At 46.4% G+C, this 21,702-nt stretch overlaps 2 protein-coding genes across 2 annotated transcripts in view; one reads left to right on the top strand and one right to left on the bottom strand.

The window, feature by feature from the left end:
- The window catches only part of NEU2 (neuraminidase 2), a 67,905-nt gene that overhangs the window by 23,356 nt on the left and 22,847 nt on the right, over window positions 1–21,702 (top strand).
- Window positions 1–21,702, bottom strand: part of NGEF (neuronal guanine nucleotide exchange factor) — a 101,796-nt gene that overhangs the window by 71,036 nt on the left and 9,058 nt on the right. The window contains exon 2 of the mRNA XM_039489389.1: window positions 6,324–6,672. Within this exon, the coding sequence (XP_039345323.1) occupies window positions 6,324–6,615 (292 nt within the window). The 5' untranslated portion in view covers window positions 6,616–6,672. The remainder of the gene's footprint in view (window positions 1–6,323; window positions 6,673–21,702) is intronic.

The following is a 21,702-nucleotide window of genomic DNA, read 5'->3' as shown; positions in this document are numbered from 1 at the left end:
TGCCACTCTATACACTGGTCCGGCGCAATGATGTTATGGGTCTGCAGGAGCAATGCCCCCCTCTGAGCTGGTTCTGCTGCAGTGACGTGGTGGTGGGTAAGCAGGAGATGCAGAGAGAGCCACTTTGAGCTCGTTCTGCTGCTGTACTGACAGGGTGGATGTGAGGTCTGCGTTGGATACAGACAGTCTGTCCAGGAACCTCATTGAGAACAGTAGCAGAATATTAAGCAGCAGCTCCTTGCTCTTGTGCTGTCTGCTCATAAGCTGGCTTGGAGAAGGGAAGGAACTTTCCTTGGACACATTCTGTGCAGGGCAGAATGAGCCCTTTTGCTGATGGAGTCAGGTGGGCCCCTTGGCTGGGAAAGCCGAAGATGCCCACTTTCTGGAAAGAATCCCCCAGGCCTCTGTTTGGGGTGTGGCAAAGTACCTACTTCTCCTCAGCAGGCTCAGTCCTTTTTAGCCTTGGAGACACCGGCTTGGGCAAAGCAAATCCTTCCCGGTAGCACAGGGTCTGGCTGATCCTTCTCTCAGTCAGTCCCTTGTGCTGGTTTTCTCCCCTTCTGGGGACAGAGTGCAGCCTTCCTTGCTGGAAGGGTCCAGAGCCTTGCTGCACCTAACTTGCTGGCAGCTTCTCTCACTCTCCCTCCTGCTTCCATGCCAGGGAGGGTTTAAAAAGGTCTCCAGTAGTTGGGGGCCAGCTGAACCTAATTAGTTCTCTGGTAACTCCTTTTCCAGCTGAACCTTATTTCCCCATGGCTATCTCCCCTCAGTGGATAGGGTGAGGCCTTTTCACCCCCTGGGACTAATTACTACCCCTCCCTTTGTAGCCATTTGTCCTGGGTTTGCCACATATTGCCCCCCACCCTGCTCAACACTAAGGGGTTGGGCTACTTGGGTCGGAAAGCAGTGCACCCTCGAGAGGCCATCCGCATTGCTTTGTTGGTTCCAGACCTATGTCGTACTGTGAAGTGGAAGGGTTGAAGCGACAGAAACCATTTTGTTACTCTCACGTTTTTGTCCTTGTTTTGGTGCACCTATTACAAAGGGGCATGGTCTGTGACAAGGGTAAACCTCCGTCCACATAGATAGTAGTGGAGGCTTTATGGCCCATTTTACTGCCAGGCATTCCTTCTCCACTATGGTGTATTTCCATCCCCTAGTAGAAGCTTCCTACTGAGGAAGAGGACGAGGTGTTCGTCATCTCCGACCATTTGTGAAAGCACCGCCCCCAGCCCTACTTCAGAGGCGTCTGTTTGTAGGGTAAACTCCTTCCCCCAGTCTGGGGCTACTAGTATGGGGTCTGTGCAGAGGGCCTTCCTCAGATCTGCAAAAGCAGCTTTGGCTGCAGCAGACCATTTTACTATGTCTGGGCCCCGAGCTTTGGTTAGGTCCGTTAATGGGCATGCCCTCGTGGTGAAGTGGGAAATGAACTGCCTATAGTACCCCACTAGTCCCAGGAATGCTCCAAACTGTTTTTTCCAGAGTGGTCGGGGCCACTTCTGTATAGCTTCTAACCTGTTGAGCTGGGGCTTCACCAAGCCCCTCCTCACTATATACCCAAGGTACTTGGCCTCAACTAACCCGATCGAACATTTGGAGGGATTTGCAGTCAGTCCTACCTTCCTCAGGGTGTCCAGGACTGCTTCTACCTTCTCCATGTGCATCTCCCAGTCGGGGCTATATATGATGACGTCGTCGAGATGGGGTTGTAACAGTTTGTCCATTAGCCATTGGAAAGTAGCGGGGGCCCCATGCAACCCAAAGGAGAGAACAGTTGTACTGATATAGTCTTTCTGGAGTTGCAAAGGCTGTCTTCTCCTTGTCAACCTTGGCCAGGGGGACCTACCAATAGCCCTTGGTAAGGTCAAGGGTAGACATAAACCGTGCCTTTCCCAATCTGTCAATCAGCTCATCTATCCTGGATATAGAGTACGCATCAAATTGGGACACCTCATTCAGCTTGCAGAAGTCATTGCAGAACCTCATACTGCCGTCCGTCTTAGGCACTAAAACCACGGGACTGGACCATTGAATATGAGATTCTTCGATGACTCCTAAGGCCAGCATCTTCCTGACCTCTTTCCTAATCTCTTCTCTCTTGGCCTCCGGGATCTGGTATGGCTTGACGTTCACCTTCACTCCAGGCTCTGTGAAGATGTGCTGGTGAACCTCAGTAGTCCTGCCTGGTTTTTCCGAGAACACATCCTGGTTGCGTTTGATCAGGTTGATCACTTCTGATCGTTCTTCCAGAATCAACTCTGGGGATATTCCCACCACGTTGGGCTGGTTGCTTTTAAAGGATGGTGCCCCCAGCACAACCACTGGAGCTTTTCTATCCTGCCAAGGTTTCAGCAGATTTATATGGTAGATCTTCTCCAGCTTCCGGCGACCCGACGACTTCTTCTATAGCTTCTATTACCTCATATGGCCCCTGCCACCTGGCCAGGAGCTTGCTCTCCACTGTGGGTATGAGCACCATCACCCGGTCCCCCACCTGGAACTTCCGGGTCGTTGCTTGGCGATTGTAGTAAGTTTGTTGTGCCCCTTGGGCCTTCTCCATGTGTTTGTGCACAAGGGGGGCTACTCAGGCTATTCTGTCTTTCATCTGCAGCACATGTTCAACAACGTTTCTCCCTGGGTTTGGCTGTTCTTCCCAGTCTTCTTTAGCCAGGTCCAGTATGCCCCTGGGGTGGCGACCATATAACAGCTCGAAGAGGGAGAATCCACTGGAAGCCTGAGGAACCTCCCGTATGGCAAACAGCACGTAAGGCAGCAGGGTGTCCCAGTCTTTCCCATCATGACTAATCACTTTCTGTAATATGTTTTTCAATGTCCTATTAAAACGTTCAACAAGGCCATTGGTCTGGGGATGGTAGACCGATGTTCTAAGGGTCCATATGTGGAGCATTGTATACAGGTCCTTCATCAGCTTAGACACAAAGGGGGTCCCTTGATCCGTCAGGCTCTCCTCAGGTATTCCTACTCTGAAAAAAATCTGGACTAATTCTTTGGCTATGGCCTTGGACATAGTATTCCATAGGGGTATGGCCTCAGGGTATCGGGTGGCATAATCTAGTACTACCAGAAGGTACTGATGGCCCCGGGCTGACTTCTCCAGTGGCCCTACTATGTCCATAGCTATTCGCTCAAATGGGACATCGATAATTGGCAGATGTACCAGAGGGGCCCTTAAGTGTGGTCGGGGCCCATGAATCTGGCATTCCGGACAGGAGGTACAATATTGCCAGACTGCCGCATAAATGCCAGGCCAAAAAAACCTCTGTAGAATCTGATCAAGGGTCTTATCTACCCCTAGATGGGCCCCGAACAGATGATGTGGGCCAGATCCATACAGCCCTCTGATGCTTCTGGGGGACCAAGAGTTGTTCTATGACTTGCTCTTGGACCCGGACTACTCTATATAGCAGATCCTTCTTAATCAAATAATATGGCCCTGGGCCCTTAACTCTCCCCTCCTCGGGGACCCCCATTTACTTCAACTACTTCTTTATGAATATTGTGGTATATGGGATCATTGGCTGGATCCTGACCAAAATTCCCGAGTGCGGTCCCCATTTGTCCAAATTCTGGGAGATCTACCTCCATCTCCCCCTCGGGGAAAACCCCTGGGGAACCAGGTCCAACGATAGGGTTGTTGATGGCCGACCCAGTCCCACTGTCAGTTGAGGCCCTTCTTTCCCCTGCCAGCATACACTTCTGGTACCGGGGCAGGATCCTCGTCCCCCTCCTTTTATCCACCCTCCGTTCCCTCCGAGTCTTCCTGGACTTCCCCTGCAGGGAGAACAAATTCTGGCTAAACTCATGAAAGGCTGGGGGAGGGTCAGCTATCTGGGCCACACCCTGGGTCCCAGGGTCATTATTTTCTTCTACCTCGTCCCCGGGGAGTAGGCTATCAAACCCCGGGAAGTCTTGTCCGATAAGGACAGGGTAGGAGAGTTTCGGAACTACTCCCACCATCAACTTAGTGGGGTTTCCGAGAACTTCTATTCTTACGGGGATGGTTGGATAATAGTTGACATCCCCATGCACACAGGATATTCCCAAGCGTTTGGCCCGGGATAGTTGGTCCTGCCTGACCAGCTTCCCCGAGACTAACGTGATTGCACTTCCCGAGTCTATTAATGCTCTCGTCTCTATACCATTCATCTTAATGGGCCTAGTGTATCTATGAGGGACCATCGCAACCCTGACTAGACTTATTAGATCACATGGTCCCCCTATATCTCCCAGTTCACATTGCATAGGCTCTCCTAGATTTGGGCATTAGAGTGTCAGAGCAGAGCCACTTCCGGGCGAGGTGGATCAAGTCAAATAGCTGGGACCTCAGTGCTTTGTCATCCCGGTACTTCCACTCATGGAAGCACTGGGCCCTTGTGGCCTCACCAGGATTTCTGCCTTCAGCTGGGGGTAATCCATAGCTGCTTCTGTGGTCATGTCAAAGTAGGCCTTCTGGGCCTCCCCACACAGGAATGGAGCCAGGAGGCCTGCCCACTGGTCTTGGGGCCAGGCCTCCCGCAGGGCTGTCCTCTAGAATGCAAGGAGATATGCCTTTATATCGTCATCTGTTCTCATCTTCTGTAAATAGTTGCTTGCCTGTAGCGGCCGGGTCCCCTGGGCCCCGTGTATCAGCGTGGTCAGGGCTTTCAACTGGTTCACTACTTCATTCAGGGTGGCTCGATCTTGGGCCGCCTGGTTCATCATCAACTGGTTTGTCTCCTGTTGGACACGTACTGACTCTTACTGGGCCACCACCTGTACTCTGGTAGCCTCTTGTTGAGCCGCAGTGGCCTGTATCAATGCCTTCACTACATCCTCCTTTTTGTGTGTGTGTCTGTGTCTGTGTCTGTGTCTGTGTCTGTGTGTGTGATTTACCTTGCCCTGAGATGGCTTGCCACAGAGCCTCACTCACTATCACATCCCACCTCTGACACCACGTGTGGCAAAGTACCTGCTTCTCCTCAGCAGGCTCAGTCCTTTTTAGCCTTGGAGATACCGGCTTGGGCAAAGCAAATCTTTCCCGGTAGCACAGGGTCTGGCTGATCCTTCTCTCAGTCAGTCCCTTGTGCTGGTTTTCTCCCCTTCTGGGGACAGAGTGCAGCCTTCCTTGCTGGAAGGGTTCAGAGCCTTGCTGCACCTAACTTGCTGGCAGCTTCTCTGCTTCTCTCACTCTCCCTCCTGCTTCCACGCCAGGGAGGGTTTAAAAAGGTCTCCAGTAGTTGGGGCCAGCTGAAGCTAATTAGTTCCCTGGTAACCCCTGTTCCAGCTGAACCTTATTTCCCCATGGCTATCTCCCCTCAGTGCATAGGGTGAGGCCTTTTCACCCCCTGGGACTAATTACTACCCCTCCCTTTGTAGCCATTTGTCCTGGGTTTGCCACAGGTGGTGTCAGGGCCGGCTCCAGACCCCAGCGCGCCAAGCACGCGCGTGGGGCGGCATTTTAATGGGAGGGTGGCAGGCGGGTCCGGCGGACCTTCCGCAGTCATGCCTGCGGGAGGTCCAACGGAGCCGCGGGACGACCGGACCTCCCGCAGGCATGACTGTGGCGGGTGCGCTGGTCCCGTGGCTCGTGTGGACCTCCCGCAGGCATGACTGCGGAAGCTCCACCGTAGGCGCGGGACCAGCGGCACGTCTGCGGGAGGTCCCGCGAAGGCGCGGGACCGGCGCCCGGCAACGCGAGCGGCGCAGCGCGCCGCCCTGCTTGGAGCGGCGGAATTCGTAGAGCCGCCCCTGGGTGGTGTGGGAAATGACCATTATGCTGGCAGGGGAAGCATGGCTCACTTGCTGGGGATGGGGCAGTGTGCTCTTCTGCCACTCTGCCTTCCTGTTCACTCTGTTGATTTTCCCCAATGCTGTGCACAGTTCTTCTTTTGTACAGGTCTCGCTTTCTCCACTCCGTCCTCACGGTGTGATCCTGCGAACTGGCTCCCTCCTTTCTTGCTATGTGGCCTTCCCTGCTTAAACATTTCTCTCCCCCCCCTCTCCTCCGCCTGCTGAGAGGCAGAACATGGGTTCCAAGCCTGCTCAGGTTCTCTGCAATGAGAACGTGTTTAAAGAATCAGCTATTTGGCAGTTCCAGTCTAGCTACTAGTAATCTATTGGCACTGAAACTCCTGTTGTGGAAGATGGGCAAGGGCTGGTGCTCGGGCAAGGGCTGGTGCTCAAACAAGAGTTCTGGAATCCCCCACTTTCTCTAGTGTTGATCTATCAGGAGCTCCCACCCCACTGGCCTGCTCCCTCTCTTCCCATCCTTCCCAATTGCAGTGGAAAAAGGAAGAGAAGTGACTTCTGGGTCTGGTACTCACCTACAGGATGCCTAGCACTCATTCCCTCTCTGTTATTCCTCTCTTTCTGTCTGGTCCGTAGCCTCATGGACCGATAATACTTGGAATTTCTTTGAATGGCAATGTAGTGAATCTGTGACTCACTGTCCTGGGTCATATGGTCAGCACCATCTGACTTCTCCTCATCCTCAGAATTCATACCAGGCTGTGAGGCTGTCTGCTGAGAACTGCCTTTTTTGACACCACTGGTTGCTTTTCTGCAATGCCTTTCCACCTCTTCCAGTTCTTCTGTCTCCATGACAACAGATATCATTTAGGAACAGAACGGCAGCAGACCTGTAACCTCCATAGACTCCATCAGATCTCTCTGCTTTAGAATCAGAAACACAAACAAACAAAAAACAGAAAGTTCCACTTAATTCCGAAATCAGAGTGCACCATCCATCTATGATGATAGCGTTTGCCACCTGCCTTGATTTATTTATTTATTTTGGTCCATTGTGATTAAAGGGGTCTCCCCACATCTTCCAAGCCTTCTTGAAGTGTCCTGAACATTAATTTGGACTAGCACATCATCATCCCATATGATACAAACATCACAATCTTGGTACAATGAGTTTGTTATTCAGAACAAATTATTTAAAAATGGAAACTTTACTGGGTAGTGTCATAGAATCATGAGTCAGGACTAGAGGCTCTCAAACTGGGGGATGCTCACCCTTGGGGGCCATGAAGTGCGTATGAGAAGCTTTAGGGGAAACTTACTGTGCACATTCGGAGCTGGGCAGCCGGAGAGCAGCAGCTGCTGGCCAGGTGCCCAGCTCTGAAGGCAGCACTGCCTCCAGCACCAGTGGAGAAGTAAGAGTGGCATGGTATTGCCCAGCCAGCAGCTGCCGTTCTCTGCTCTGCCTTCAGAGCTGGGTGGCCAGAGAGCGGTGGCTGCTGTTTGGGCACCTGGGGCATAGGAGAGGGAGCACTAATAACTACAAACGCAAAGAAGGGGGCAGGATCAAATAAGTTTGAGAACCACTGATCTAGCCCATCCCCGGCAGGTGTCTGTCTAACCTGTTCTTAAAAACCTACAATGACAGGGATTCCACAACCTCCCTAGGGAATTTGCTCCAGTGCTTAACTACCCTGATCGTTAAGTTAGACATTAGGAAACATTTCCTAAGTCTCCCTTGCTGCAATTTAAGCCCATTACTTCTTGTACTGTCCTTGGTAGTTAAGGAGAACAATTTATCACCCTCCTCTTTATAATACCCGTTTACCTCTGTATAGGGTTCCCTTAATGTAAGAAATTGACCCCTTTCTTGCATCTTGTGAGACATGTGAGTAAGTGATTGGGAAGTAACAACACATACCTTTCTGTGATACAGACATGCACAGAGTTCCTAACTATTTGTGTTGAGGAGAAACTACTAGGCAAGGTTATTTGACAACGAAGATTGCAAACGCAATATGATTTTATTTCCCAAAGGCTTCCTTATATGCTCCTTTAGTGAAACATGAGCATTCTGCCACGGAGGACCCCAGCAACCCTTGTGCTATGGGATTTGTATATGGACATGACTATATTCTGAAGCATCTCAAGCAGACCAGCCTCTCTAGCAGCCAAACACCTGGTACTATCTAGGGATTGCCCAGGATGAATGTCAAGGATAAGTCATGGAGCATCGCAGGTAGTTCTTACCCCTTATCACTCTGATAATTTGCTGGTCACAGAAATGGGGACGTAACCCCTACTCTTGCAAAAGGTGCCTTGGGCTCTGTAACTCTTAAGAGGCTGGCTGATCCTGAGCAGCTTTTAAGCCTTTAGCTCTTGCTAATTCCTATGGGTTTCAGAGGTGCTTTGCTGGAGAGGAGGAAGGGCTATGGATTGAAATATGACCATGTATATCAATGTTGCTACTACTGTTGCAACACATCTTATACAAAAATATGTCATGTAAGGTATCAATGGAAAAGTTAGTCTATCAAATATGATTATCTTGTTTGTATGCATGTATCATCTTTGTATCTAAGGTTATGAATATTGATTATGTACCAGTATTTCAGATATGTTTGATCCTGGGGTAACACCCATTAGGTAAAATTTGCATTGCAGCCAGACAGTTTTGTGTTGATGGCTTATCAAAGGCAATTTAACTCACAATGGACCGTAGAAGAAACTCATTCCGCCCAGATGGCTCTTCCTGCAGCTGCCTTAGCCTCTAAGTGGCCAGTGGCTTGCCCTTGTGAGTCATCAAACCATGCAAGGGCATGTGACTTGCTCATGTGACCCTGGACTCCATCTTGGGTCTGTACTTTTCCACAAACTGTGCTGGGAACTCTGTTTGTTTGGCAGCAGTGGCTCCAGGCATCAGCACTCCAAGCACGTGCCTGGGGTGGCAAGCCACAGGGGGCGCCCTCCCATTCCCTGCAAGGGCGGCAGTCAGGCTCCCTTCAGCGGCTTGCCTGCGGGAGGTCCGCCGGTCCCGCGGATTTGGTGGCAATTCAGCGGCAGGTACACTGAATCCGCAGGACTGGTGGACCTCCTGCAGGCATGCCGCCGAATCCATGGGACCAGGGCCTCCCGCAGGTGCGCCATCGAAAGCCGCCTGACTGCCGTGCTTCAGGTGGCAAAAAAGCTAGAGCCGCCCCTGCTGTTTGGGACAGTAAATTTCCATCCACATGGAAGAGGGTATACAAGAACCTGGAAACATCTCCATTTTGTCTTCATATCCTGCTTCATTTCTCTGGACTAAGCAACAAAGAGTCCTGTGGCACCTTATAGACTAACAGATGTATTGGAGCATAAGCTTTCATGGGTGAATACCCACTTCATCAGATGCATGTGGTGGAAATTTCCAGAGGCAGGTATAAATATGCAGGCAAGAATCAGTCTAGAGATAAGGAGGTTAGTTCAATCAGGGAGGATGAGGCCCTCTTCTAGCAGTTGAGGTGTGAACACCAAAAGCAGTTTCTCCTCCCTTGTAGTTGGCTAGCCATTCACAGTCTTTGTTTAATCCTGAGCTGATGGTGTCAAATTTGCAAATCTGGACTAGTTTCTAACAAGAAAGCCATCAACAAGGACTGATGATCCCCAAGCTGTTTGGGTAATTTCCAGAGAGACATTTGCAAACCAGCAGCTTATTCCATCACTGCTACACACCTTGCTGTGATTGTATGTATATGATCAATTAACCATTTTAACTCTCTTCTACTTCTTTCCTCTTAAAATCTAAAGGTTTATTTTTTAGCTACTAAAGGATTGGCAACAGCCTGATTATTGGGTAAGATCTGAGTTACATAGTGACCTGGCTACATGACTAATCTTTTGAGATCAGAAGAACCCTTTGTTTGATTAAATTCATTTTCAGTAACCACTCATCATCAAGTCTTATGTCTGCGTGGTGAGACAAGGGCTGGACTGCCTAAGGAGACTGCATTTTTTACTTCTGGTTAACCAGTGTGATGTGACAGAAGTTTACTTTTGTTGCTGGCTCGGTATATCTAATAGTAGAATAACCACCAGTTTGGGGTGAGTCTGTCCTAGTTCTCAACAGTTGTCCTGAATCTGGCATCCTCAGCTGTGACCCACTGAGGCATGGTGACAGGAGGAGAGGCTGGGACCACTCTACCATCTTCCCCAGCAAAAACTGGGTCAAGATTGAGTGGACTGTTTAACTGTTCAATGTTTTGTCCCTGTCTCTCTAAATCCTCCTTACTGCTGACAGAGGCTCTCTAAGTACATGCAGTTTTCTGTGGCCCAAAGGAGCTAATAGGATATTAGGAAGAGCTGTTCCTTTATGAGCTGCTGCCAAGGGAAAGAGACAGGTGGCATAACTCTGGGCTCACTCAGAAATAGGCACAACAACTTGTGACACCAAAAGGTCAAGTTAAATTCTGTACCACCGAGCTATAAATATTTAACAGCCGGCTTCTGGGACAGTCCTCACAGCGGTTTGTTAGTGTGTGCAGGTGAGAAGGTTCACTTTTGCTCTCTTACTGTGAGCCATAAGGTTTGGATCTGTTCAGCCCATTACAGATATACAGGCCAGCCACAAAGTTTGATTCTGATCCAAACTTCCCTGAAGTTCAGGGGCATTTGGAGCTGGGATTTGGTTTGGACTGTTCTTGGGCGTTTACATTTAAATAGGACATGTATTGACAATAAATGTTTGTTAATTTGGGGTATTTAAATGACTCTGAGGTGAAGAGACTCACTGAGTGTATGACTTCCCATGGCTTAGTAGAATGGAATAGGGGAGAGCACAAAGAAGGGAGATGCTATTACTGCCCCCTTTTCCCATGTTTCCTCCCCAAACCAGTACAAAGAGGGCTTGATACTGCATTATTAAAGTTACTGGAAGGTTGTTTTTTTTCTTTGTTTGTTTTTTTCATTGACTTGAATAGGAGACAGATCAAGCTTAGCCTGCCCTCACAACCCTGCTCTCCAAAGCACCACCCACTCCTCAGTCGCATCTCCCCCCATAGACTTGCTTTTGCCATGATGTCCCCCACAAATAAGTCAGTAACTATATCATTTAAACCAAAATCCCTCTGTGCTTTGCCCTTTGTCTCACCTGCCTAGATTGTGAGCACCTTGAGGCAGACACTCTCTCACGTACTATACTGGTGCTGAAATCATTCAGTGTGTAACAAATGATAACTGGATTGTTTCTTCATAAACAATGGGTTGGAGTCTTCAGAGGGGTCATTAGCCACAGTGGGATAATTTCCACTGCATCCAAGTCTCCAGAGGAAACACTTACAGAAATGAGGAGGCCCTTGTGTGTGTGACTTCTCATTCCTTTCAGTTACCTGCTGAAAGCACACAGATGTACTTCTTGTGCTTAAAGAAAGGAGGCTTGTACAGAATTAGATGTTGCATGACTAGGTGAATCTTACTGACATAGATTGTTCAAAGGTGCAGCTACATTCTTATTAAACATGTTTGATGTTGGGGGGGGAAAAAGAAACAAAGCAATTAATGTTATTTCTGCAAGAGGCACTTCCCCCCCTCTCCCTCCCCAATGGGAGTGAATGGTGTCCAGACTGAACAGATGAGTCATTGATAGGCTAAGAGCCACCCCCACCCCCCAATGGTGTCTGGACAGAAATGAGCACAGTGGAGGAGAGCAGGATTTTCATGATTTGTGGGAAATTTAACCATCTGAATAGCTGAAACTATTAGAACATAAGAATGACCATACTGGGTCAGACCAATGGGTCCATCTAGTCCAATATCCTATCTTCTGACAGTGGTTGGTGCCCACTGATCCATCCACTGTCGTCCATTCCCAGCTTCTGACAGCCAGAGGTTTAGGGCCCCCCAAAACATAGGGTTGTGTCCTGATGGTCTGGCTAATAGTCACTGATGGACCTATCCTCCATGAACTTATCTAATTATTTTTAACCCAGTTATACTTTTGACCTTCACAACATCCTCAGGCAATGAGTTCCACCGATTGACTGAGAGTTTGTATGAAGAAGTACTTCCTTATATTTGTTTTAAACCTGCTGCCTATTCTTTCCATTTGGTGATCCCTGGTTTTTGTGTTTATGTGAAAGGGTAAATCACAGTTCCTTATTCATTTTTCTCCATGTCATTTATGGTTTTATAAACCTCTAATCATATCTCCCCTTAGTTGTCTCTGTTCTAATCTGAACAGTCCTCGCCTTTTTAATCTCTCCTCATATGGAAGCTGTTCCATACCTGTAATCATTTTTGTTGCCTTTCTCTGTACCTTTTCCAATTCAGTATCTTTTTTGAGATGGGGTGACAGGATTGTATGTTGTAGCTGAGGTGTGGGTGTATCATGGATTTATATAGTTGTTATGATTTCTGTCTTATTTATCCTTTTCTTAATGGATCCTAATATTCTGTTACCCTTTTTGACTGCTGAGCAGATGTTTCTGGAGAACTATCCACAATGACTCTCAGATCTCTTTCTTGAATGGTAACAACTAATTTATACCTCATCACTTTGTATGTATAGTTGGTATTATGGTTTCCAATATGCATTACTTTGCATTTATCAATATTCAATTTAATCTGCCATTTTGTTGTCTAGTCACCCAGTTTTGTGAGATCCCTTTGTAACTCTTCAGTGAGTTTTGGACTTAAGTATCTTGAGTAATTTTTGTATCATCTGCAAACTTTGACCTCACAGCTTATCCCGTTTTTCCAGATCATTTATGAATATGTTGAACAGCACTGATCTCAGTCCAGATCCTTGGGGTACACCACTATTTACCTCTCTGCACTGTGAAAACTGACCATTTATTCCTACCCTTTGTTTCCATGAAAGGACCTTCCCTCTTATCTCATGAGTGCCTACTTTACTTAAGAGCCTTTGGTGAGGGACCTTGTCAAAGGCTTTTTGAAAGTCCAAGTACATCAGTGGCACTCAAACTTTTGTACTGGTGACCCCTTTCACATAGCAAGCCTCAGAGTGTGACCCCCCCCCAATAAATTAGTAATTTTGTATATATTTAACATCATTATAAATGCTGGAGGCAAAGCGGGGTTTGGGGTGGAGGCTGACAGCTCGTGACCCTCCATGTAATAACCTTGCAACCCCCTGAGGGGTCTCAACCCTCAATTTGAGACCCCCCTGAAGTACATTATATCCCCTGGATTCCCCCTTGTCCACATGTTTGTGATACCCTCAGAAAATTCTAGTAGTTTTGTAACAGTCTCCTGTGAATATGATGAGTTCATGAAGGGCTGTTAAATATGGAGGTGATACTTTCAATTCCCATGTAGATATTCTAACCCAAAGAGCATTAACAGATGTTATTTGCTGGAGTATAAACAGTGTGTACTCAATTTGCAACAATAATTTTCTCATTTGGTATTTGCCATCCAACAGCCTTATTGCTAGTAGAATAGTGAATGAATGAGTCAAGCCAATTCTGTGAACCAAGGCAAACTCTTGAATTCTCTGGAGACATTCAGAATTTGTCCTAGAATCTGGGGATTTGTCCCTGAAAAGCAATATATTGAGGGTCTGTTCTTAAGACCCACTACCAACACACACCTACAGACCACACTGAAATTGGGTGCCACTACAAATCACTACCTAGGTGCATTGTCATTGAAATACTTGACAGGTTTCAGAGGGGTAGCCAGGTTAGTCTGTATCAACAAAAACAACAAGGAAACAGAAAAACTAACCCAGGAACCAATCCCTGCAACAAACCCCGTTGCCAACTCTGTCCGCATATCTATTCAAGGGACACTATCATAGGACCCAACCACATCAGCCACATCATCAGGGGCTCATTCACCTGCACATCTACCAATGTGATATATGCCATCAGGTGCCAGCAGTGCCCCTCTGCCATGTACATTGGCCAAACTGGACAGTCTCTATGCAAAAGAATAAATGGACACAAATCTGACATCAAGAATTGTAACATTCAAAAACCAGTAGGAGAGCACTTCAGTCTCCCTGGTCACTCAATAATAGACTTAAAAGTGGCCATTATTCAACAAAAAAATTTCAAAAACAGACTTCAATAAGAAACTGCAGAGCTGGAATTAATTTGCAAACTTGACACCATCAAATTAGGCCTGAATAAAGACTGGGAGTGGCTGGGTCACTACAAAAAGTAATTTTCCCTCTGATACTCACACCTTCTTGTCAACTGTTGGGAATGGGCCACATCCACCCTAATTGAATTGGCCTCGTTAGCACTGACCTCCCCCCCACACTTGGCAAGGCAACTCCCATCTTTTCATGTGCTGTATATTTATACCTGCTACTGTATTTTTCACTCCATGCGTCTGATGAAGTGGGGTTTAGCCCACAAAAGCTTATGCCAAAATAAATTTGTTAGCCTCTAAGGTGCCACAAGGACTCCTTGTTGTTTTTTGCTGAAATACTTGAGTTTATCCTACAGACAGATATGCTGGTTTACAGGCCCAAAGGACAAGCTCTGGGAGAATAGGAGGCTATTTATTTAAAATAATAATAATCATAATAAAAAAAGACAGAGCAAATAAAGATGATGTGGCCAAATGCTGCATGTAAAGCAGTACTAAAGATTTTCCTTGTGACTCGAGAGAGAATTTAGAGTGTGAAGAATTTGCTTGGGCAGAAGCTTTACTCTGTGATGGAGATGCTGTTGTATGAGAGTTGGCTGAACTTGGCGTGTTAGACAAAGCTCCAGAAACTGATTCCTGGAAGAAAAGTCAGTCATGGATGTGTGGGGGAAGGAGGTAGCTGTGGTTGCTTCTAAGGGAGTGGAACTGTTTATATTTGAAAGCCAGGGGACCCTCTGTGGACTCAAAGATGGTGGTGAATTAACAGCTAGTACCTAGTGCACAATGGGAGCAGACTGTGGGGCTGCATGATCAGACTAGTTCTGGGAATTGGATTTGTCCCAAGCATAGTACTTTTTTATCTGCTACATAAAGCCAGAGATGTTGAAGCTAAATACAAGAAATAAGCATAATACCAGCATCAGTACATGAAACATGAAAGGCCAGCTGGCCCGACCAGTATAAAGACCAGCTGGCTCACCAAAGGCTCTTAAGCAAAATAATCAGTCATGGGATAAGAGGGAAGGTTCACTCATGGATTGGTAACTGGTTAAAAGATAGGAAACAAAGGGTAGGAATAAATGGTCCGTTCTGCGAATGGAGAGAGGTAAATAGTGGTGTCCCCCAGGGATCTGTACTGAGCCCAGTCCTATTTAACGTAACAGTGAGCTAGCAAAATTTGCAGATGATACAAAACTACTCAAGATAGTTAAGTCCCAGGCAGACCGCGAAGAGCTACAAAAGGATCTCACAAAACTGGATGCCTGGGCAACAAAATGGCAGATGAAATTTCATGTTGATAAATGCAAAGTAATGCACATTGGAAAACATAATCCTAACTATACATATACAATGATGGGGTCTAAATTAGCTGTTGCCACTCAAGAAAGAGAGCTTGGAGTCATTGTGGATAGTTCTCTGAAATCATCCACTCAATATGCAGTAGCAGTCAAAAAAGCGAACAGAATGTTGGGAATCATCAAGAAAGGGATAGATAATTAGACAGACAATATCATATTATCTCTATATAACTCTATGGTACGCCCACACCTTGAACACCACATACAGATGTGGTCGCCCCATCTCAAAAAAGATATATTGGAAAAGGTTCAGAAAAGGGCAACAAAAATGATTAGGGGATAGAACTGCTTCCATATGAGGAGAGATTAATAAGACTGGGACTTTTCAGCTTGGAAAAGAGGCGACTAAGGGGGGATATGATAAAGGTCTATAAAATCATGAGTGGTATAGAGAAAATAAATAAGGAAGTGTTATTTACTCCTTCTCATAATACAAGGACAAGGGGTCACCAAATGAAATTAATAGGTAGCAGGTTTAAAACAAACACAAAGTATTTTTTCACGCAACACACTGTCAACCTCTGGGACTCCTTGCCAGAGGGTGTTGTGAAGGCCAATACTATAACAGGGTTCAAAAGGGAGCTAGATAGATTCATGGAAGATAGGTCCATCGATGGCTATTAGTCAGGAAGTGCAGGAATGGTGTCCTAGCCTCTGTTTGCCAGAAGCTGGGATTGGGTGACAAGGCATGGATCACTTGATGATAACCTGTCTGTTCATTCCCTTTGGGGCACTTGCCATTGGCCACTGTCAGAGGACAGGCTACTGGGCTTGATGGACCTTTGGTCTGACCCAGTATGGCTGTTCTTATGTATTTGTGTATATTTTCAATGGAAATAGTCTGTGTGGACTTTTTGGCCCTCAAACCTGAGGCAGCAGGCGTATTTCAGTGATGGTGGATCACTTCACCCCATTTGCTCAGGCATTTGTGTTATCCCATGAAAGATCAGTCATTCTAGGTAGTGGCAGCTACATTATAAGGGGATTTTACTTTTATATTTTACGACTGGTGATAACAACGGTGGGGAGCAGGTGGGAGTGCTAGTGTAAGCCAAGTGCTGGTATCTGCCAGCCTTTTCACTGCTGTAGTGTTTCTAGACCTGCTGTGAATGAATTCACCAGTTAGCCACAGTCTCCTGGGGAAATTTTAACTCCCTCCTTCCTTTGATACTCTTGCAAATCACAGAGCATGTTTCAGTGTCTGCAGATGGTGAGGACCTTGCCTCTGTCTCTCACCCAAAAGATGTCACCTCCAAGACTATGGTCCTCTTAACACCATGCTGGACCATTAATTTAGTACTGACATTTGGGGAAGAGTGCCCCTCCCAGTAACCACCGACACCACTTTCTGCTGGGACTCTGTTTTGTTGGAATTCTCCCGTTTCAAGTACTGCCCGTGACCAGCCTTGTTTAACTTTGGAGATCTCTTGAGATCGAACAGCATGGCTATCGGTTCTCTGGCTTTTTTATACCCTTTGCTTGATCCCAGTGTAGGCCAGTTGTCCTAACCTCTTGTGGTCTGGGAATGGAAGTAAGATGAGGCAGACTTTTGGGTAGAGGCAGCTGCCTACCAGCCTAATCTTCCTTGTGGTGTGGGAGCTGCAGTCAGATGAGACGTGTCTGGTTGCTGAAGGGTTTATTGCTTTATAAATAAAAATTGTACAGTTGTGCTGACGAGTTTAGAAGAGCAACGATGACTCTAGTTCATTGCTTAGAAACAGGTTAGTTTCTTCCCCCCACCAGCCATGCTGTGCAGAGACTCCCTGATGTAGGAAATAACAGGCATTGCTGTAGTCTGATACTATAGACTTATTCTCTGCGGGACACTGTCATAGAGACTCCTTGTCACATTGTCTGATGTGCATACCCAACAGGTACAGGCAAGAATATAGTAATCAAATCCATAAACATATATAGCACATCACAATCTCAAGCTTTTGGCCTGAAACTCAGCTTTTTGGGGATTTCTCATGCCCTCGGGACTGCCTCAAAAATCTCAGGTCTTCTAGCGGTGCAACTGTGAAAGTGCCTTTGGAGGATTTGAGAGATGGGTTGTTTAAGGCAGGTTGCAAAAAAAAGAAAACTCTTGAGAAATACCTTTGCCAAGAGGCATGTGCAGTATTAATTTTTGCTGTAATATTTTAAAGCAGCCAGAGTTTATTTCCATTGGTTTCTGTAGAGTATTTTTAATTAATCTGGAATTCTGATATAATTAGGGCTTGTCTACACAGCGATTTAGTGCATGGCAAGCTTGTGTGTGCATCTACAGCGCTCCAGGCACTAACTGGCTGTGTGGGCATTGCTGCCATACACCAAAAGTTCCCTAGTGCACTGTGCTTTGATGTCAGAGCTCACTACGGAACTTCTAGTGCACAGTAGCAGGGTCCACATAGCCAGGTAATGTGTGGCAGGCTCAAGCCCTGTAGATTCACACCCTGGCTTGCTGTGCACTAAATCACCAAGTAGAGAAGCCCTTATGTTTAACACAAAATGAATATAACAACTCTAAATCCAAAAGAAATAGTCAAAGACCCCGATTGTGCAAACATGTGTGTTTACCTGTGCTCACGAGTTGTCCCAATGACTTCAGAAGCCAGTGACAGAATGAGACTACACATATACATACAGTTAAAGGATAGGGTACAAAACTCTCTTGCAGTGGGAGAGCAGAAAAGGGGTTAATGCAAGCCAGGAGGAGATGGTAAATGGATCAGCTGGGATCTATTATGACCCATTACAGAGAGGCTGGGCTTCCAGAGAACATGCTCTGAGAGCAATGAGAAGGCAGGTTCTACTGAAGATCCTGAGGGCTAGTCTACACTGGCAATGCTAAAGCGCTGCCGTGGCAGTGCTTTAACGTGGCTTGTGTGGTCGTGGCGCAGCGCTCTAAAAAAACCCACCTCCACGAGGGGTGTAGCTACCAGACTTGGGAGCACAGCAATTCGGTGGCGGGTCCTTCACTCCCTCTCTTCCTCTTTGGCGGCAGCTCAACTGGGTTTTTCTTTTTTCTCATTCTCTTTTTTTTATTTTCTGCCGCTTGGGGCAGCAAAAAAGCTGGAGCCGGCCCTGGCTGGGCTGTAGCAAGCCCCAAGGAATTTGTTTCAATGAACAAGGGAAGGACTTTTTACAGCTGGCTGGGGAGCCAAACTACCCTGCCTGCAAGAGGGAAACTGAGACAGCCACTATATCTACGGGAAGAGGTGAGGCACCTGCCCACAGAGCCTAGGGACTAAATTCTGTTGACCAAACTCAGTCTTGTTAGAATAAGGACTGCAGGGTAGGGCGCATAGAAGTTAGAGATGACAAGACATGTTAGGTCATCTAATCCAGCCTCCTGCTCAAGAAAATGCAGATTAAAGATCTGCTTTAAAAGTTCAAGAATGAAAAGAACTGGCTGAGGGGCTCTCTAACCCATTGATGATGATTTTAACAAATCTTGGAATGCAGGGCAAGCTCCAAAGGCCTGGGGGGAAAAAGCTAATGTTATGCCAATATTTTAAAAGAGTAAATGGGATGATCCGGGTAACTTTAAGGTAGCTAGTCTGACACTGATCCCAGGTGAAATCATGGAAAAGCTGATATGGGACATAATCATTTAAAAAAAATTGAAGTATAGTAGTATAATAAATACTAATCAACATGGGTTGTTGGTTTTTTGAAAATAGGTGTTGTCAAATAAACTTGATATAATTTAAGAGATTGTTACAAGTTTGGTTGATAAAGATAACTGTTGACATAATAGGTAAGGTATTTGACTTAGTCCTATATGACATCCTGATTTTAAAAAAGCAATATATGAAATTAATATTAAATTGATTAAATACTGGTTACCTGATGGATCCCAAAAAGTAATTGTAAATGGGATGTCATGCGATAGGGATGTTTCTAGTGGGAGTCCCACAGAGACGTGGCCTGATGCTATTCAATGTCTTTATCAATGATCTGGGGGGGGAAATGGCTGGTGGTAATTTCAGATGACAGAAAAATTGGGGGAGTGGTAAATAATGATGGGGACAGGTCAATGGGGATCATTTTGTAAAGTGGGTGCATTTGAACAACATGCATTTTAATACAGCCAAGTGCAAATTCATATATCTAGGAACAAAGAATGTAAGTCACACTTATGAGGTAGGGGACTCTCTCTCTCTCATGGAATGCAGTGACACTGTAAAGGACATATGGGGTCATAGCAGATAACCAATTGAGTGTAAGTTCCCAGTGCAAAGGTGTAGCTAAGAAAACCAATGTGATCCTTGCATGTACAAGGTGTAGGAAGGTGGTATTCCCTTTGTATACAGTATTAGTGAGTCTCTTACTGGAATACTATGTCAAATTCCAGAGGACAGAGTTCACAAAGGATGTTGACAGAGCTACAAGAATGATTTGAGGTTTGGAAAACCTGCCTTATAGTCAGAGACTTAAGAAACTGAAACTATTCAGTTCAGTTTATCCAAGAGAAGGTTAAGAAGTAACTTGATCTTGATCTACAAGTAACTGCATGAGTAAGGTTTCTAATAGTAGATAGCTAGCTCTTTAGCTAACAGAAAAGGGCATAATGAGATCCAGTGGTTGGAAGATGAAGCAAGACAAATCCAGACCAGACATAAGGTGCAAATTTTTAACTGTGAAGTTACTTAGCCATTGGAATAAATTACCTAGGGCCATAGCGAATTCTCTGTCACTTGAAACCTTTAAATCAATACTGAACATCTTTCTAAAAGAAATGGTGTAGCTCAGTTAGAAATGATGGGTTTAATGCACAAATTACTGGGTGAGGTTCTGTGGCCTTTGTTATGCCGTGGGTTAGACTAGAAGATGATCATTATGGTCCCTTGTGGTGTTAAAAGTCTATTAATTTGCTTTTAAAAAGTATTAGCCGCTTAGCAGTGGCCTCATCTGGAAGGTTTTACCCGTCTGAAAGCAATGAGTTCTCCTGTTCTATCTGAAAATGTAAAACACAAACATAACAACCATGCCTTGTGCATTTCTGTCATTGTAAAAATAAACAAAATAAACCAGATGAGGCCATTTTTAGGACAATATTTTGACCTAACAACCTTTCAGAGAGTGTGGGGCTTTTTTTTTTTATAGCATGATCTGAATGTACAAACAAATGCACGTTTGCTGTACCCTCTCAACTTCTTTTTCAATGGTTTTACTTATTTTGTAACTCTGGTACTTGCACCTGAAAACAAATCTCATCCCTTCTTTACAGCCTTCATTTAGTAACCATTGATTTCCTCCCTCATGTTTCACAGAATTCAAGCTAATACAGCTCATTCTGTAAACTGTCTATTTAATACGCACCCTAGGGTCACAATCAAGCTGCAGCCCTCCCTCGTTTAGCTGCAGCTCTTACTCATATGGGCCTCGATCCTTTAAAGAGTTCCATGTGCAGGTGGGCCTCTACTGAAGTCACCTGAGCAGAGGCCCACTGCAGGAGTCTAAGTTAAAAGGTAGCCCAAGATTTGCTAGATAGTTGCTGCTGCAGAAGGGAACATGTTGCTGTTTGTGATTTTATAGAAAGATATTTGTGTTTATGTGGAATACACAACAGTGTGGTACGTACAGGGGCGGCTCTAGGATTTGCGCCGCCCCAAGCAGGGCGGCACGCCGTGGGGGGTGCTCTGCCGGTCGCCGGTCCCGCAGCTCCGGTGGACGTCCTGCAGACGTGCCTGCGGATGCTCCACCGAAGCCGCGGGACCAGCGGACCCTCTGCAGGCACGTCTGCGGGAGGTCCACCGGAGCCGCGGGACCACGGACTGTCCGCAGGCATGCCTGAGGGAGGTCCACCAGAGCCGCTTGCCGCCCTCCCGCGGGACGCCGCCCCAAGCGCGCGCTTGGCGCGCTGGGGTCTGGAGACGGCCCTGGGTACGTAACAGTTTTATTGGAACGATTTTTGGGTTGGTGCATTATTTACAGGAGGCAAAGCCTTTAATGGGTTGTGCAGCTCACTGCAAACTAGTGCTAATAAAGCCTTTTTATCTTGCCCCACTATTCTGTGTGTGCCACATAATGGAACAGAGATTCCGTTTCAGAAACACTTTAGAGATTTTAAAAAATGTTTTGGGATTGGCACCATTTTATGCATTCTGTAAAGCCATATGCTGTAGTCACCATGAGACCAACTATACACAGCTTGGAGGGGGAGAGAGTAAAACTCATTTGTTGAAAGCCCTTCCAAAAATGACCTAAAATGGATTCTCTAGTTATAAAAATGTCCCTAACTTTAAAGTCTGGTCTCTCAGGATCTTTCAGGGCTAGAAGCAAGTGGTGTGTGTGTGTGTGTGTGTGTGTGTACACTCGTACAGCTATACACACACCCCTCTAAGATATAGATCACATAAAAAGTGTCTCCATAATTTTATCTATAGATGCAGCCTCTGCCAGCGTGGGGGCTTCAGGGCACAGAGAGCAGCACAGTGGCAGCTGTCTGCCTTGGCAGTGACCGCGGGACACCCCCAGCCTGTGGGGGCTAGACCAGGGCCTTGACTGGCGTGCTCAG

This window comes from Mauremys reevesii, linkage group 9 (genome assembly GCF_016161935.1).
Source record: "Mauremys reevesii isolate NIE-2019 linkage group 9, ASM1616193v1, whole genome shotgun sequence".
NCBI classification, from domain to species: domain Eukaryota; kingdom Metazoa; phylum Chordata; order Testudines; family Geoemydidae; genus Mauremys; species Mauremys reevesii.
Note: the sequence above shows the minus strand (reverse complement) of the source record. Positions and strands in the feature narration are given on the sequence as shown.